Source organism: Protomyctophum bolini, assembly GCF_963924005.1.
Source record: "Protomyctophum bolini genome assembly, chromosome: 21".
Lineage (NCBI taxonomy): Eukaryota > Metazoa > Chordata > Actinopteri > Myctophiformes > Myctophidae > Protomyctophum > Protomyctophum bolini.
In genome coordinates, this window is record NC_137882.1 from 24,998,001 (window position 1) to 25,017,343 (window position 19,343).

Below are 19,343 nucleotides of genomic sequence, written 5' to 3' on the forward strand. Positions count from 1 at the left end.
GTTTTCTTTCCTCAGGTGCACCTGATGAACCCTGACAACGTACCAAAGCCCTGCTGCGCCCCAACCAAGCTTCATGCCATATCAGTGCTCTATTTCGATGACAACTCCAACGTCATCCTGAAGAAATACAAGAACATGGTGGTACGGGCGTGTGGCTGCCACTGACACTGTGGATGTGGATGGAGCACCTGGTGGCCTGCTGGTGGTGGCTGATTCGTTGCTGGCTGGCAATGGGTCACATATGGGCTAATGTTGGGGCTCCCGGGTGAGGTTGACCTTACTACAGCTCAGTTCCCCCCTGCGCAGCCCCAAAGGGGATAATCCACCCCCAAAAAAAACTAAGCAATTCCTGTTATTTAAATGAACATTGACCAAGTATGCGTCCGTCTCTCAAAGTTTGAAACCAAGGAGAAAAGACTTGTGGCGGAATAATTGCAAGACTGACCCCCAGATGAGTACGTACCTGTGGGCAACTTCACCGTGCGCCAATATTGAGCCATTATGTTTTCCCTAACCTTTCCTGTTGGCTGTGGGGTGGAGCCTTTACTCCTGGGTCTGAATGTGAGTAAATGGGTGTATGTATGTGTTACTGTAGTAGAGTAAGTGTATTTGTATATTATGCATTTATGTAAGTGTGTGTATGTATCGGCGTGTGTGTTTGTGCGGGGGCTGAACTGTTGTGGGACCACTTAGTGCTGCTTTCCTTCCCCTATCCCCCCCCCCAAAAAAAAAAAAAACAGTGGATTGTTTCTAAGAAGACCCCCTAGCTACATTATAGTAAACACAGATCCAGATCCCCCTCCCTCCCTCCCCCTGCAGTGTATTTTCATCTGGACTGGAATCTGGACATGTTTACCTTTCCGAAAATATAATATGGACAGAAGTGGCCGCAGGCTATTTTAGTTGTCTAAATATCTCCAAATATCCCCAGTGTGTCAATATTTGCCGAGCTCACGCTGAGCCCCTTTTTCAACATGATGCACGTTGTGGCTAAAAGTGATGTTTTTCTCCGAAGAGCTGAAGAATACGGCCTTATCCCCTCTGACGTAACCGCAAAATTGCCATCTCCATGTCACTCCCAAAGTTAACAGGCGGTTCCCCATCAGGAGTTAGCAGAGAAACATTTTAACTGATGGCAAATGGTTTCATGCCAGCTCTCCCTTTTGTGGACATTGATGGTAAAATTGTTAATTGCGAGATTGGCATCAAGGTATTTACAAATGACCAATGTTTAACCAATGCCGTATCCATTTTTGGAAAAGTTTCAAAATGTCAATCTTTTAAAAATGTCAAAAATAGATCAAGCTCATACGGCAGTGCAACACGTTGCGAGCTTGTAGATCTGCTATTTTTTTCTAACTGTATAGGGGCTTACGTGTGAGCTGTCTTAAGAGTACAAGTTGTTTTTATTATTTTCTAAATGGAGACCATATTTTAATGAACTAATAACCAATAAGAATCAGTACCTTATGTGCCTAACCAATCAGAAATTACAAAATATACCTCTGGTAAGCTGCTGTTTACATTTGTGATCATGGTTAGACTGTCGTGTGTAAATACTTGTACATTCTCAGCTTATTTATTGCACCTTTTATTACAAAGAAAAGAAATCACAACATATAAACAGACAGATAAAATGAAAATGCAAACATATTTTTTGGAAAAAAGAAATTTTATTACAAAATCTAATTTTTACAATTTGCCATTATCTCTCTTTTGTACAAAATCCATGGGTAGTGTAGGACCCATGACTCACAAGGAAAAAAGAAAAATACTGCTTTCTGTCACTGGAGTTGCCTAAACCATGTGCTATCCATAAAAACTAACAAAAATATGCTGTGTCCAACTGACTTTGTGCACCTTGGTACAGTATGTGCATCGAATTATATCCTACTTTACAGATCAGACCCGAGTCAAATCGTCCAAACTCACAAATATCCGGTTCTAGTTTACAGACTTTCCTTTCAAATGCGTTGAACAGCAAAAGGGTACATGTTCACAAAGTAAGTAGCTGCAAATACAGTTTGACTCAGGTCTGTTACAGATACGTCTCTTTTCCAGCTTTGATTCAATTCAGTCACCCATAAAGATGACACAAACCTGCAAAAATGCAGTTGTAATTCTGGGTCGATGCTGATGATATTCAGTGGACTAGAAGTCGATTTACATCTTGCGATCACATACCTCAAAAATACATTTTCATGGACACATGGCAAATGTTATCTACAGCTGGTGAGTTTGTCTTCTAAACCAACCACTTTGGCATGTACAGTAACTAATAATTATGTCAAGGTTCTTCTAAAAGGTGATATAATGTAACCAGCTAGTACCCTTTTCCATTCTAAAACATGCCATTATCCACACATTGTTTTTGTCCTCAATTTCTGTTGCTTTAATGGGTGGTGAAGTATCAAAAGGGAAGAGATTTGAAATCAAATGGGGTCAATGTGAGACATTGAAATGTTATTTGCATAGGCCATAGCTGGGCATAAACATTCACCCTTACTAAGTCTATACTTATTTGCGTGCCGGTGTTGCATTTGCGATACATTGCGAGCTTGTAGATCTGCCTCTTCCGGTGCGCAAAACCTGTGTACAACTAACTTAAGTACAAGTCTGTCTCAGTCTTTAGATGTGAAAATATTCTGGCATCCTGGCATGGTGGGTCATGTATGCAAGTTGTCCTACAGTAGTAAATCAGAACGTAAACATTGGCCAGGTGTTGGTAATCATGTTCCATTGTGGGTTAGGCTCACAGAAGTAAATTACATGAATCCAGATGACCGTCTTTTTTTATGCACCTGGTTCAAGCAATCACAAGCAGGTGATGTGATGTGAAACTGGCTAGCCCTCATGACGATGAAAGGGTCATTTATCCTTAGTTGCACGCCACCAGTGTCAAACACACCAGATCTACAAGCTCACGACGCATGCGAGTGAAACACCAGTGACCAAACAAAGTATAATGTGACCTTTACTGAAATGGGAAAACGCATCGCTACTTCACACTCAGACCGTGTGGTACAGGTTATGTAGCCTTGCGTAAAACAAAGTGCAGTTTTGATGAAGGCATTAAAGCTAGATGTACACGCTGGTGCATACAGTGGTACAGTAGCTGAGTGTGTGGTCAGTGAATAGGAGACATGGCCTCGCATGGTGACGGCCAGAGACTCCTTATGCTAACCAAGGATCAGTGACATCATTAAGAGCAGGAAACTGGGGTAGCATAAATTGAGATTTTGTCTTGTCAGACTCCCATGGCGACAGCTGTTCTCTACTCGCACAAGTCTGCAAGTGTTTCCCTGAGGGTTAAGTTCATTAGGCCATCAATGGCGTAGATAAAAAGTACCTTCAACTTAACACTCGCCATTATTCTAGGACAACGTGTCAAGCATTTCCTGTGTGAAAATGTTACGTTACTGGCTTATGATTTAATGACCAGTTATATATATATATAAAAAAGGAAGATTTTTCATTTAAAATGGCTACAAAAATTCGGTCAGGTACAGTAATACCTTTGCTTTTCCTAAGAGTTCAAGGCAGACACTACTGTACATTTAAGACAAAAGATGTCATTGATTTCTGCCTGCCCTTATGAACTAGTTCTATTTCCTTTTGCTCTAGGAGTTAAGGTCCTGACCGATTTAGCAGTGCTTACAAAGTGGTTGTCAAACAAATTACTTCAGTTGCAGAAGCCCCGATATCGCCATTCTGTCGTAAAAGGGCAACAAAACATTCACAGCTCAAGCACACTACTGAAAAATATCATCCTTACTCGCATGACATGAACACTGGAGAGAGAGAAGAGATCACAGCAATTTGGCATTGACCGACACCGCTCCTTCTACAGAGCAGTGCCGAGAAACCATCTGAAGGCAGAGAGGGAGGGGAGAGAACTGTGACCCTTTTGAAGGAGGGTCAGTTATGCAGTGTGGGTTGTGGGTTGTGGGGGCGAGGAGGTGAAAGGTGACGCGTCGAGGTGATGTTCTACAGCTCATCTCTTGCCTGTCGCATTATGAAGGCGTGCAGGCTCTCCAGGTCTCTCCTACCATTATGTTCATCTCCCTGCTCTCCTGCCTTGAAGATGATTAAAGTGGGGTAACCTCGTACCTGGAGAAATGAACAAACAGCAACTCATTCAGTTGTAAGGCCATTTTCGTTGTGTTAAACCACACCTACATGCTCATCAACATAAAAACCCACATATTTAATAGTCACAAAATAAAACTGTAACAGTGAGTTAAAGACATTTTAGTGCTAGATAGAATAAAATACAAGGCTTTAGTTTCTCCAATGAAATACCAGCACCAGCTGAATACCTAAAATGTTTTATGTAAAACTTGGGTTCAAACCATACAATGGTTCTGACACACTTCTACTCTGAATAGCAGTGAATCCAACCTCTTACAATTACATTATGAGGTAGTTGCATTGCTTTATGGCTCTGTGATAAAAACCAGTAACTACATTTTATTACTTCCTGTATGAACCCGTCTGGACAAAATTACAGACACTGACAAAAAAAGGAACGAGAGGCTGCAAGAGACTGAGTGAAAGAAAGAGCATGAAAGAGCATGAGACCAAGTGAGGAAGAAGTTTAGATACTTTCGATTTCCATTCGATTTCCATTAAATCAATGATCTACGGCAGACATTGAGAAGAGAAAGTCGTTAAATTGGCTCGACTGTCTCAACTCCGTCCTTGTCGCTCTGCCGACATGCTCACTCAAACCCCTTCAACTGACCCAGAATGTCACTGGAAGCCTGGTCCTCCTCACTCGGTACGAAGCACTGGAAGTCTACTCTAGAGAAGGTAAACGAGGACATGGGAGCTCCTCGCCTTTAGGACACGATCCATCCACACACCCGTTCCTTCACGCAACACTTAGATCAGCTAACACAGGACGCATTTCCCTCCCTTTCTTAAAATGCCCTGGCCCCACTTTCTAGACTCTTCTCCCTCCTGGCTCCCAACATGCAGAATGACCTCCCCTCTCTCAGTCAGGACTGCAGACTCACACCACGCCCAATTTTCTGCCAGAGTCACTGACCTCTTCAGACTCTACCTCACCCTCTACTAGAACTTCTATTTGGTTGCATCCCTTCTTGTTGCCTATTTTTTGATAGATGCTAGTTATAGTATGCAGATATACAGTATAATTGGTTACATGTTTATTATTAGTGTACCTTAGAAAGACATATACCTCTTTATATTATTATTGCTCGTTTAGACAGATGCAAGGTTTGACCCATTACTTTGAAGCACTCAAATGTTTTGCTTTGCACTCTACAGATGTGACTATTTACCGTGTCGCTTGTTGACTAGGATTCATGCCAACTGGATAAGTGTGTCCGTCTGCTAAATGCCTACATTGAACATTCAGAGTTTAGATTTCCATTACTACAGGCACTTGAAGGAAGGGGCACGAGACAGAAAGGAAGGGTGAGAGTTGGAAATAGAGAAAACTAAAAGACTGCGAGAGAGAGCGAGAGATGCCCTGCGTTCACTTACAGAGAACCTGTTGCAGATGGTGCGCTCCACCGTACAGTCCACCGTGGCGACCTTCACGTCAGTGAGGCCGGGGAACTCCTTCTTGGAAAGATCATCCCAGGTCGGAGCCAGATTCTTACAGTGTCCACACCTAGTACACAGGAGCACACAAGACTGTTGCATGGCTTGCATTGTTTTACGTCAATTATTAATGGTTACAGAAACTACAGTACACACACTTACCATGGAGCAAAGAACTTGATGAAGGTCAGACCTTTGGCTACCGTGTCATCAAAGTTGCTCTCCGTCAACACCATCACACTGGTCTGCAAGATGAAGAGACATGCTCAGTCAGTGTCAATTCCAGAGACTGGTCCTTAATTTAATTCTCACATCATTCAGACAATAGAGATTTCAGTGCCTTGCTTAAGGGCACTCCGGCAGCTGTTTCTCTAGATCAGTCTTCAGAATAATTATTATTCGCAAAAGACCCTTTTATCCCATAGCCACACGCCCTCCTATGTGTCAAACCTTGCAAGATGATGTCATACTAATACTAGTACAGGCTGAACATCTGGCACTTGACGAACAGGAAATCGTTAGTCTAACCATAATTGTTACTGTTGCCTGGTGGAGTTGGTGCTAAGCTCAGAGTTTTAGTGGAATTATACTCAGGTCAACAAGACAGTGTGTCTGATGGGAGGGAATCACACACACACCTACCTCTTCTTTGGCTGGGTCTTCTTTGACTGGCTCGTCGGTGGGGATCTCGTTATCAGCCACTGCCTCAGGTTCAGCCTCAGGTTCGGCCTCTGCAGCGGCCTTTACCGAACCGTCCACAAAGTCCTTGAAGGAGTCCAGGTCCCTCTTCCCTCTGTACTGGTCTACCTGCACACAGAGAACAAAACACATGCACAACTCACTGCTACCTCTTCCCTCTGTACTGGTCTACCTGCACACAGAAAACACATGCACAACTCACTGCTACCGCATCCGACTGCAGCCAACACATTGTTGATAACTTTTAACGCAGAAAAGTATTTTTGAGTGGTGCAGCCACTCCATTGCCCAGCAATGTGGCCCTGGCTGGCTGGGTCCGTCCGAGCACGGAAATAGCATTTTTTTCACTGTTGCGCAGAGACATTGACAGATACAAGAAACTGCGATAATCAACCATCATACCTTCTTTCCCTCGTTGAAGAATAGTAGAGTGGGATATCCACGCACGGCGTTCTCAGAACACACCTCGTAATGCTGTGTACAATCCACCTAACCAATCAGACACAAGAGCCCAGGGTTACATTACATCACCACAGATCAGGGAGACCTCAGTGAAACGCAATCAATTGAAACTTGCATTGAATAGCATCCCCCTATGAGACAAACGCATTAAACAAACTGAAAAAGTCACGCTCGTTCATTAGATTCCTTTTAACCCATTAAGACCGGAAGCCGGTTCTACCAATGCCTTCTAAAATAGTTAGTTAAAATAGTTCAAAAATAGCAGATGAACAAGCTGTGAAGTGAGATCAGACGGAGCAACCTCCCATTTAGTTCTGAAATCTCCCAAACCTTTATGAACCCTGATGTTTTCATATAAGCCCACCTTGCTAATCTTGACATCATCGGAGTGCTCAAAGCTGGAGGCTAGCTGCTCCCACGTCGGGGCCATGGCTTTGCAGTGGCCACACCATGGGGCAAAGAACTTGATAAAATGGGCACCTGAGAGACAACGGGACAAACATTTAAATGGCGGTTAGAAACAACAGAGGAGTAGGGAAATCACTACAAAACTTAAAATGCATAGGAGCGACGGAAACCCCAAATTATAAATGTACACCACGGATGTTCAGAAAAAAAGGATAGCAAAATTACACACAAAGCTGCAATACAACAATAAAGGGTTGAAGGGACTAATGCTTTAGTTTTGTGGACCACAAAATCTGAAATGCACTACAAACTAAATATAGATGGCCTTGAATTATATTTACAGCTGTTGAATACGGGCTATAGGTGAATAATTGCACAACACTTATTGCAGCACTGTTGCCAAGATCCGAAGGCAGGGCCTATAAACACAGCTTTAAAATGCCTGCGATCTCATGCCCCCCCCCCCCCCCCCCACACCTTCTCAAAATGGTTTTCTCAGAAACCATTTACTTTTCTTCATTCAAGAGGTGTAATTTCAATGACCGAATTATCGTGACCACCTTTACTTTTGGACTGGCTGTCTGAAAAACAGGATGTTATGGGAGAAAGTCCTACTAAAAGTCCATCATCTGTCTGCATCATTTTTCTCCTCAATGGGTTACGCCGTTCATCAGCATTTGTGTCGAGTCTGAGAGTATTTGGACGTGGCTTAATGCAAGAGCAGACCACGGGAAGCAGGACTTGCATGGGTCCCTACTCAATACTGTGTGCACTGGGCAAGTGGCGTGCATGGAAACAAGTTACAAGCTCGTTGTGAGCGGGTGCAGTACAGTTTTTGGTTTAGACTAGTCATTGGTTAGACCAGTCATTAGTTCTACAAGTACAACCTATCTCAAACCCTAAACCTAACCTCCCACGGGGCAGCACACCTAAACCTAACCCAGGTCTAACCAATGACTAGTCTAAACTAAGTATGCACCCCGTTGTGAGCTTGTAGAGCTGCCTGCTATTTTCGGTGTGCGACACAACATGGGCTGCTGCTGGATTTCACAGAAACGTTGCGCTTGTTGATATAGCATCAAGATAAACTCCACTGTACACGCAGAGGCAAGATGAATCAACTCAAGCCTGCAAGTTAAGCCTGCCTGTCTGTGTGTGTTCAGAGTAAGCCAACATGTTCAGACCCATACCAATGCACACTGGCACATATGCCACTTTGAATATCAAAACGTTTCTTTATTATTTCTTTGTTGTAGGGGCGTGCACATCCCAAGGTATGGACTATATATAGAGCAGGAATGTTTTGATTGAAGTTGTGTATTTTTGAAGAGGTACGTACGTACGTACCGTACCATAGTGAAATATTTGACATGTCAGGTATGTGAAATAAGGCAGCAGTGTATTTGCATTGATTATCCAATATGAATTCAAAAAAGATGAAAGATGAAACATGAAATGTAGGGTTATAGGGTTGCTCACCACACCTGCACAAACACGCTGTGAGTAATACAAGCATCTGCTTAAGCTAGAGCACAATGTAGCTGAGCACTACCCTGACATACCATGAAACACAATTTTAAAAAACCTGCAAGTTACGGCATAACAAGAACCACAAGCCTTTTTAAATCTATAGAACACAATCAGTGCAATTTATCACCAGGGACAAATTAGCCATTGGGCCAGTGGCTCTCAGAGGCCCTTCGGGGAAATTGGACCACACAGTACTAGGTTTGACGCCCTGAAATGGGCGTCTGCGGCCCTTCATTGGCCATTGATTTTGTTAAATTTAGGTAAAAAAAGATGAAAAAACACGACACCCTGCAAGAATTACCGGCCCAGGGGCCCTAGGCTGGTGGGGGTTAATCCGTCCCAGTTTATCACCTCTATCCTTCATTCGATATAGCTTTTATTTAATAATTTGCTCATTTGTTTTGAGGTGTTGCATGAGAGAGAGGGAGAGAAACAGCAACCAACCAAGTCAAATTGCTCATAGGTGAAACTTCATTCTGAAAGTGTCTCACCTTTGGCGATGTGGCCCTTGAAGTTGGTGCTGGTCAGGTCGTACAGGCCCTGTTTGGGTTCTGGGGCTTTGGGAGGCTCTGGGTCGCTTTCTGGTTCCTGGAGGAGAAACAAACATTAAATCATCATCTGTGACGAAACAAGCCTGCAGATTGGATGGGCATGTGCACACAGAGGCTTTTTCCTTCACTGTCATTTATATCGGCTATTTTCAATATTAAAAAATAAATAAAGGAAAGGTTTTGGTTATGAGGTTTCTGCCCGACAAGCAACAATATTGTATTATGTGGTAAGGGTTGAATAGATTTCATTTCAGCAACCAAATGATGACTGACCGCAGGCTCCTCCTGGAGTGAGCTGAGCATCCATGCCTCCAGAGATTGGAGATCTCTGGGCCCCGAGTACTTCACTGCCTCCTCCTGATCTGGCTTGAAAAGCTTTAGCCTAGACACAAACACAAAACAAACAAAGAGAATTGTTTTATGGTGAACTTGAAAAAAAGAAATCACACCATGTGTGTGAAGTGAGGGGCGCTAATATATGAAACTCATGTTGATTAGGTGATGCAAATAAACAGTGCCAACACAAACATTAAATTCTCTTTATTGTTAATGACATTTCATGTTTGTGTTGGGGACAATTTTCCCTTCATTGTCAATGGCGTTTTTAAAACAAACATTGAACTACAAACAAACTAAATCATGGCCAAACTTAAAACATTTATTGAAACATAATTTGCTATAAACTTCAATAATGGCCCATTTATTACAATCGTGCTGAATTGTAAGTGTTCGGGTCATTCCATCATTATAGATGGGTGGGAGGCACCAAGCTCCCACTGGCACACTAGAAACAACCCGCTAGCAACAACATCTTGGCATGGAAAATAATTGTGTTAATAGGCAGATGATTATGACTGACAGTCACATTAGGCTAGAATGTTCAACAGAGAGTCTATCGCCACCTGAAGAATGCTCATTATACTTTTATCAATGTTGAGAGTGAATATCAGACAAGTATGCAGCGGGGAGCACGTTGGTGGTAAACCAAAGTGAGGGGCTTCAACTTCAAATGTTGGGCAGAAAATAGCTCATTGCAACGGATTCAGAAGATCACCTTGGAAATGCGCCCACAAGTGTGTTCAAATGAAACTCCCATTTAATTAAAAACAAAGGAGCTCTTGTTGATCTCTATTTGAAAAGGAGTACAACTGTCCCCAGATAAAGAGCTTATCTTTTTTGTTTAATTAACTTAATGTCCTCCACGTGCAACATTCAAGAATGTGGCCTGCACAAAATGAATACACTTTTGCATTTCAACCATTTTTAAGGGCTGGGCTACTAACAAGAGGCTTTGTTCTGTAACCGCAGTTTCAGAATTTGATTCAAAAAACATTACATGATACTATGGGCAACAATGGTTAGCCGTGAATAGAGGGTATGCGCGTGACTCCGTGACATCATCAAACCAGGCAGTTATGCAGAAATGCCTACAGAGTGGCTAAAAACTACTTTCTGGCCTTGACAGCCCATACATCCAAACAGAAAAGTCATATCTAATTGCATTAAACGACATTAAACAATGTTAAACTCACATTTCCTGTCACTTTGCCACTCGATTTGCCATTCACTTTATGCATGCGCATACCCTCTATACTGTACCAAAAGCACATCCCTAGTTTATATCTGGTAAACAAGTGTCTTTAGTTAATCATTAAATGTTGCCTGCTGAGCCTGCAGAAAGTGTCATTCCAGGTATAAGAGGGCCCAGTAAAAGCACTGGTTCAAGATTCAACTAAATGCAAGTCAATGTCACCCGTTACTACTGGTCAATTAGTAATGGAAAAACAACACATACAACAAAAAGCTAAATTCAATGTAGCGGCTAAAACAGTAGGAAAAAAAACTATCCTGATCCTGTGCCAATATTAACTACTATTAACTATACTACTATTAACTCTTTTCCATGGTTCTGCGATGCTCCGTGTTATATTCTTACATTTCTGAATCGTTTCCACATAGTTTTAGTCCCTGTACCAAATTTAGATGTCACCAGACGTATTGGTAGTTTATGCTAAAGGAGAGCTTGTTGCACAAACTTATAAACAGAATGTTTTGTTGATGTGTGACACGGCCAAAGGGGAAGTTTTAGTCTGGTACATCACTACAAAAGATTTTTTTTACAGGTGCTAAACTACATACTGTACGAACATTAGAAGAGGAAGGGGAGTCTGCATGCTCTGTCTTAGCTCCCAGTAGAAAAATTTATGAAAGTTCACAATGTTTCAACCCTAGCCAGTCTTCAGACATGGGATGAAACGTGACCGTAAATAAATGTTTCTATTGGGATCTAAGAAAAGAGAAGGGAACCCGCAGAGCCTTGGCTCGAAACGTCGTCAATAAATTTATCTTTTGGAGCATATGAGTGTGCGGGTTCCCTTCTCTTTTCCTATGCCACTTTTTGAACCTCCACGAAGTGATGTGCGTATTTTACTATAGTTTCTATTGGGATCTAAGACAGTGTGCAGACCTCCCTTCCTTTTCCAGTGACAGATAGCGCTTTCTCTCCTTGCAGACAACACGGTCTGCAAGGTGTAACATGGTGTGTCTGTTTCAGATAATGATTGGAGGCTAGAGTGTAATCAGTGGAGATCTGGCCCACCTGATTCTCCCTCTATATAAGAGGCTGCAGGGCCAGACTCTCACACACACTCCCTCACAGCTCACTGGGAGCACTCACCTTTTTGTTTTGAGTTGGTTAAACTATGAATTGCACACCCACACAACATGTTACACTCATCCGTACAGAAACTATAGTAAAATACGCATAGTTAATACAATTTAAATGTTTCCTTGCATGGGCTTCGTCTTTGACAAACTTTTGAAACTTTCCCCAAAATAGGAACACCAGGGTTAATGTGGTTTAAGTTGATGCAACCACATTGCCCCCAGTAAATAGTGTCGACGGTGACCCATTTTCAACCCATAGGAAGCTGTCAAAGTAGACTTACGTGGGGTAGCCCCTGACTCCATGCGTGTTGGAGCAGAACTTTGTGTCCTGAACACAGTCCACCTTCACCACATACGCTGGGGGCTTGTCCATGCTGTTGTATTTGTCTCCTAGTTCGCTCCATGCAGGCTGGAGCCTCTGGCAATGACCACACCTGGACATGGGAAAAGGGGAATAGAGACGGTTCATACTGAGAATGCCATCACTCCAAGGTAAGCCAGTATTTCACCGATATGTGTAATTTCTTATCCTGAGCAATTTAGGGAAATATGGGACCATATTTTTATGCTAACGTGTGTGTGTGTGTGTGTGTGTGTGTGTGGAGTGGATGATAGTTATCTGCATATCTTGCAATATGATCTACCTTTGAGACAGGCGAGATGTGTCATATCTACGTATTATCTTGCAACATCTGACCTACTTCTGACCTCATTGTATGGATCACACTACTTAAATGTTAACATAACGATCTACGATGATGGCTTAGAGAGAGATAGACAGGGAAGGGGCAGGCCATCTCTGCTGAAATGGGATCAGGTGACAGTTCTTGTAATATGATGTGTAAATGTCAGACGGGCTACAGTTGTAAGATGTCTAACTGTAAATATGATATATTAATGTCATAGAGGCAGCCAGGGTTTGCATCTTTACAGTGTTAATGATACACTAAGTGTGTGTAAAAGTCAAGAGACAGCCAGTTGCTTGGCTTGCATGTTTAGTTATGAATATATGATATAGGGCCGGTTAATAATGTAAATATGATATGGGTAAATGCCATAGAAGCAGGCAGATAGTGCTTGCACGTTTTGTTTACAGTTCTAAAGTGATATAATATAAAGTGCAAGTAGCCTATACACTGTCAATTCCGTGCAGACAGATTGTGATCGCATCCTACAGTTGTAATTTAGGCATACTGTATGATTATGATACAATCAACTGTGATGATCATGAGTCATTTGAATATTATTAAATAATAATGTCATGACTCATGTGTAAATTCCATAGGGGCCGACACTGACAGTGTTTGCATCTTTAGAGAAGACAACATACACTCATACTGTACAGTAAAATAAAGTGTGTATATGCCATAGAAGCAGGCAGAAAGACAGTGCTTGTATCTTCTTCACACAGACACAGTGAATCAGTGCTTGCCACGTAAGCGGCCAACAGCACCAGGCATTAACACACCCACTTTACCCTGAACCACAAAAGGAATGCATATAGAAAACATTAAATAATAAACGTCAGTCAGCCACTGGCTGCATGGATTATTGACTGCCACCAGGCCGGTTTAAAACCTAGTCTAAAATAAACTCAAAGCGTTGTTTGGTTCAACTTCACAGCCCTTTTCACATTGCTAACCCAGGTTAGCTAGCCAGAGGTAGCTAATGAGCTATGCTAACTTTTTTCCTTCTCTCCCTCTCTCTCTCTCTCTCTCCCTTTTTTTTAACAAACCTTTATTGACCAATATACTTCTCCATCTCAAGGGATGGTGGGACAGTTATTTACACTAATAGAATACACATTATGTATGATGAGTGATGACAGCGTAAAAACAAGATTGCACGCACAACAAAAAGAGAACTAGTAGTAGAAGCTAATCGACGCCGCCCGCCCGGCCGTACCGTACCACGGTGTCGTCCATTCGTTCGTTCCTTACCAGGGAGCATAGAACATGACAAAGTGCGGCGCCGTGGGCACAGCCTCGTTGAACATGTCCACCGTGTAGCTGTGCTTGGCGTGCAGGTCCTCCTCTTCCTCGGCATCTTCGCCAGCAAACACGCCGCCGATAACGACGAGCAACGACAAATAAATAAAATACAACAACGTGAAAGATGTGCAACTCTGCGCTGAGGAGGCCATGATGATGATGATTATGATGACGACGATGATGATGATTTCTTCTCCCTATCAGTCAGAGTCAGAGAGACCGGCTCCCTGTTGAATGGCAATCACTGCTCCCGAGAAGAAGTTGCACGTATACGCTCACGCCCCTTAAATGCTGCGTCTGGAGGAATGTAGATTGTTAAAGAATCCGGATAGGACGCAGACACTGCTGTTACCGTCTGGGGAGACGATCCGGGATGACTTGTAGATCTGTCGTAGCTTCTAAGCAGCCGCGCAAAACTAAAACTTAAATTCGGAGCACAAAAGATAGGCTCAAACAAGTGTCACTTGTGGTTTTAAGGATTGACAAAACAAGATTATATAATAATTCTTTCAACGAATTATATTCTTGTTTTGTCAATCTGAAAGGACAGGATCAAACAAGTGTCAGTGGCTCTGAATAAGTCGTTCTTGGGTGTTACTAGCAAGATGCAATAGCCTATCATACAATGTAATACAATACAATGCAATAATTATGCAGTAATACACATGCTAAGAACATGCTTAGAACAGGGAAAGTAGATGAAAGGAATTTCAAAACAAAAATTACAGGAAGGCACAGTCAAGTTAATATACAAATTCATATAAGATGCATAAAAATATAGTTATAATACAAAATAAGTCATAATGACAATAATGAAGCAAAAACATATTGGTTACTTAACACGATTGCAGTAAATGAGAGTCTGATACCATAATTTAACTATGATCAATTAAAATGAACTATAGCCCCACATCATGAAGTAAGTTCCTTCTGCAGGCTATGCTGCCTGAGCTGAACGTGCAGAAAATATAAATGCCCAAGTCAGACATTTCTCTACTTTCTATTTATTTTCAATAGCCTTATATCATGCATAGTAATCCAGAAATATTACAGTAGTCAAGTCAAATACACACTGTACGTTTCATACAAAGTAAACTCAATCATCCCACGCACATAAAACAAACCTCACACACCCACACATTCACATGATACATTTATGACCCCTCTACAACTCACACGTACACAACACAGGATGTGGGTGTGCATGTTTTTAAAGAGTGAGAGATTTGTTCAATCTATATGGTAGGTTAACACAATATCATCATCTGTTTTTGAGGGGCGCTAGCCCCTCCTATATACAGGTTTAATGTTTGTTTTGACTTCAATGTTTGTTTTAAAAACGCCATTGACAACGAAGGGAAAATGTATGCCATATTGTCCCTCATTACGTCATATTGTCTCTTTTATTGTTAATGGCATTTAATGTTTGTGTTGGCACCGTTTGCTTTACATCACCTAATCAACATGAGTTAGACTTTAATATATTAGCGCCCCTCACTTCACACAGGTGTGATTTTTCATGTCTGGACAGACCCAGACACCTCCTTCAGGAGTACTTGGCTCTAATTGAGGTGGTTGTATTTTGTCTCCCTGCTCTTCTTTTTACAGGTAACTTGAAAAGCCAGCTGTCAACAAACACCCAGAGGAGTAGTATAGCCATGTAGTAGCAAGGTTTTCATGATTGGCTGGCCTCTAGTCAATGGGAGACTAAGCCCTATCAGAGCCATCTAATAGAAGAGTTGCGATGTTGAGGGGGCAGAACACAGCTCGGTCACGTGGTTCATGCATTCCGTAAACTTCCAGTTGACAAACCAATAGAAGTCTATATGTAGAAGAGCCGCCAATGGAATGGTCCCATGAAGTGAACGGAGTTTGCGCAACTCTGTCTATACTCTATGGCTCTGAGCCCTATACGCCCTGTTCAGACCCATATATGGTTCAGACCCCCAAAAACTAGGGCATGTCCAAGGTACCTGTCATTCACGTTGCAGCATGTGCCTTTGCGCCACTGAGACAAAAACAGCCGTGCATTTTGCAGGTACATTTTCTTTATATTGCTAGGGCAGCTACCTGTAAATCTGTGGGTGACATTTCATTTCTTGTTTTTCCTTTATTGATAGGCTGATATTGAAATGGGGAGAGAGAGATGCAGAGTGACATGCAGCAAAGGCAGTTGGGTTCGAACCTGCAGCGCACTGTCAGGCTACATTGTATAGCCTATAGGTGACCGGTCCGGGCCATCTCCCTGCTCTTCTGTTGAGACGTTAGATGCTGTGTCTAGGTGAGACATAATGACCATTTACACAATCCTGTTTCACTTGACTGTATCCCTTGAATCCTTGTGTGTGTGTGTGTGTGTGTGTGTGTGTGTGTGTGTGTGTGTGTGTGTGTGTGTGTGTGTGTGTGTGTGTGTGTGTGTGTGTGTGTGTGTGTGTGTGTGTGTGTGTGTGTGTGTGTGTGTGTGTGTGTGTGTGTGTGTGTGTGTGTGTGTGTGTGTGTGTGTGTGTGTGTGTGTGCACGTGTGCAAGGTTCAAGTTTAGTGTCACCGAAGGGCAAATTGGGTTGCAGCGGTATAGATATCAGTACAAATTTTGCTCCTAAAGACTGAGTCATTCAGTAGGTGCGTGGTACACTAGGTAGCCGGTAGAATAAATCAGGCATACTGTAGCACAAACCGGCATGAACCACCAGCTGCCACACCATGTAACACCACATGATACATTATCTTATCTGAAAACATGCTAAAGTCACAGGAAAGAGCTTCCTTTGGATTTGAAAACTTTAGGTTTCAGCTTGGCATTGCAGAGATTGGCTGCTGCCTCGATGCCATCGCCATTACAACAACCTCTTTGATATCATAATATTAGTCATGTGCTGACAGGCTGTCTTTCTTTGTTGATATTACATTGCTCAATGTGAACAAAATGATAGTATATTCAACTGAATCATCCTTTCAAGTGTTAAAAGAAAACCACAGTGAGTGAAGTCAAGCTGGAGGCTTCTAGCGAGAGAACTATGTCACTGGTACATAATTCAGCAGACAGTTCTTACAACCTCTCGTGGGTTAGAGAAAAGCCAAATTGGTTGCTTATAAATGGTCCCCGTCAGGTTCCGGTTGACTGCACCTCCTTGGCAGTCAGTACAAGTTTCCTTCACACCTACTGGGCCTGTCTCTCTGGAACAAATTCAGCCCCCTCGGAGAGCTCTTTACAGCATAAATCTAAGAAGTCCATGTAAAAAAATAAAGCTGAGAGAACACAACATTGGCATTTGCGTAAGCTGCAAAATAAACGTGTGACTTCATGGCTCAGATGTCCCATCATTTCTGGTCATGCTGAAAGATGTTCAGCTGTTGGTTTAATAAACTGATGGTCAGATATGAGACTTTTCATCACTGCTTGAGAATGAGAGCATTCAAGGCTATTACTATTCATCCATTTTATTATAGTGGATAAATTGTGTGTAGTCTATAGTCTTGCATAATGGTAACTTATAGAATAAATCATGTATCCAGTCTCTCAGTGTGTGTCCATTCATATAAAGCAGCTAGTAATTAGTGGAAATGTTCTCCTTAGATTGACAGCTCGTTAGCAGCTACATAGGGTCAAGCTCTCTGGTTGTGTGAAGGTGACCGTGTGAGAGACAGAGCGAGAAAGAAAGAAAAACACACAAGGGGCAAGTTTAATGTCAAGAGCTAGGCAGAAGGCAAGTGTGTGCGTGCGTGCGTGCGTGCGTGCGTGCGTGCGTGCGTGCGTGCGTGTGGTACATGAACCATGGCATGAACTTGCAGGTTTCAGGTTGTCCTTCTTCTGGCCCAGCCTAGCCTCGGAAACCACAGGTTCAGCCTGATTGATCGATTTTCATCACAAATTAATAAACAACACAAAATATTTTTTCTTTCTTTTCAAAATCCTTTTAAGATTTCCATTTAACAAAATATCCCAAAGGTGGGCACAAATCAGTTTTTGTCTGATTTGTATTTAGCTTAGCTATACACTGTGTATAATTACTTGCCATAAAATAGGATGGTTAGGATACGTTTATAATAGCGTTTAGTTATTCTCTCACTCAGCCAACACCTTTTTTGTTTTGCTTTTCATCCCGACTGAGTGGGCAGAGGACAGGATGACGTTACAGCATGGAAACAGACAGAGGTGTCACCCACAGCTATACTATAATAATATATACTACCGCTGTATCCCAGTCTCCTGGAGCTCAACAGCCCTTTCATGTAACTGTTCGTCTTGAATGTCTATACGTTTAAAGTGGGTGAAAATGATCCTACCATACACAGTCCGTGTCTGAAGTTGGCTATATATGTTACAGACTTAGGTGTTTATGAAGTGCTCTGGATATGGTTGGACAGTTTGAGTGAGTGAGTGAGAGAGAGCGTGTGTGTGTGTGTGTGTGTGTGTGTGTGTGTGTGTGTGTGTGTCTGTGTGTGTGTGTGTGTGTGTGTGTGTGTGTGTGTGTGTGTGTGTGTGTGTGCGTGCCATAGACTGCGTGCGTGCATGCATGCATGCGTGCATGCATGCGTGCGTGTGTGCATGCGTGGGTCAGCAGTCTTGAGATGAACTGTGTCAGGGGATTGACTTTGCCCTGCCAGTCCCTCAATGACCATAAAAATTCCTTTTCTCCACACACACACACACACACACACACACACACACACACACACACACACACACACACACACACACACACACACACACACACACACACTTGTGCATAAAGACTAAGGTCATTCTGGGGAGTTGTTGTAACATTCCCCCACAGAGACAGATGCCGCTGCATTGACCTCAATGTCACCAGGAGATGGCCTTTAACCTTTGCCCCCACCTAAGCCCAAACATCCTTTCCCTTTGAACAGCTTCATGAAATGTTTTAGCTTTGCGGCCATGACCTCCGCCGTGGAGAACCAACTAACAAACACAAGGGGGTCGAACCGCAGTTCCAGCTAAACCAGTGAATTGGTGAAAAACACAGCAAACTGTGCGACGATCAATTAATCCAAGAGTCGGTCTAATTCACGGCTTCTTTAATTACGAGTTGGAACGAAAACGTGCTTTGCAGGTCTTCGTGCTGGGCGCCATAATATGTTTCCATGTGGCCAAAATCCAGGACGAGGGCCAGAATTTCTCATGGGGGCCAAAAACCTGAGAAAGATCAACAAACCTCCGGGCTAGCATACTGTATAGCACGCCATGCCCCTGACAGAATGTAGACATTGAGTGACAACTGCTTAAGGTTTTTAATTCCACATGAAAGTTATTTTGTCTGCTTTTGACGCGACAGGACGGATCAAATTCCAGTCCGGTTTTAGTCCGCTGTGCTGACACATTCACTCTTTGTTCGAAGGTGTCAGCGACGTGCTTTGAGAACTCCCACGCACTGGTGTTTATTTGAGCTATTAGATCCAAAAATGGCCTTGACTTTCACTCGTGACCTAGAGGTCCAGCCGCCC

At 42.7% G+C, this 19,343-nt stretch overlaps 2 protein-coding genes across 2 annotated transcripts in view; one reads left to right on the plus strand and one right to left on the minus strand.

Annotated features, from left to right (window-relative positions):
* bmp6 (bone morphogenetic protein 6) overlaps nucleotides 1-1,772 on the plus strand; it is a 74,859-nt gene extending 73,087 nt beyond the window's left edge. Inside the window, exon 7 of the mRNA XM_080793513.1 lies at nucleotides 16-1,772. Coding sequence (XP_080649639.1) covers nucleotides 16-165 — 150 coding nt within the window. The 3' untranslated portion in view covers nucleotides 166-1,772. The remainder of the gene's footprint in view (nucleotides 1-15) is intronic.
* On the minus strand, nucleotides 1,654-14,125 carry txndc5 (thioredoxin domain containing 5). Its single transcript, XM_080793514.1, has 10 exons — nucleotides 13,829-14,125; nucleotides 12,170-12,322; nucleotides 9,495-9,603; nucleotides 9,162-9,258; nucleotides 7,097-7,212; nucleotides 6,673-6,759; nucleotides 6,214-6,378; nucleotides 5,734-5,816; nucleotides 5,512-5,641; nucleotides 1,654-4,110 (listed from the first exon to the last, which is right to left on the minus strand). Exons 1-10 carry the CDS (start codon nucleotides 14,029-14,031, stop codon nucleotides 3,988-3,990), a joined length of 1,266 nt encoding a protein of 421 aa, XP_080649640.1. The 5' UTR covers nucleotides 14,032-14,125; the 3' UTR covers nucleotides 1,654-3,987.
* Between the last annotated feature and the right edge of the window lie 5,218 nt (nucleotides 14,126-19,343).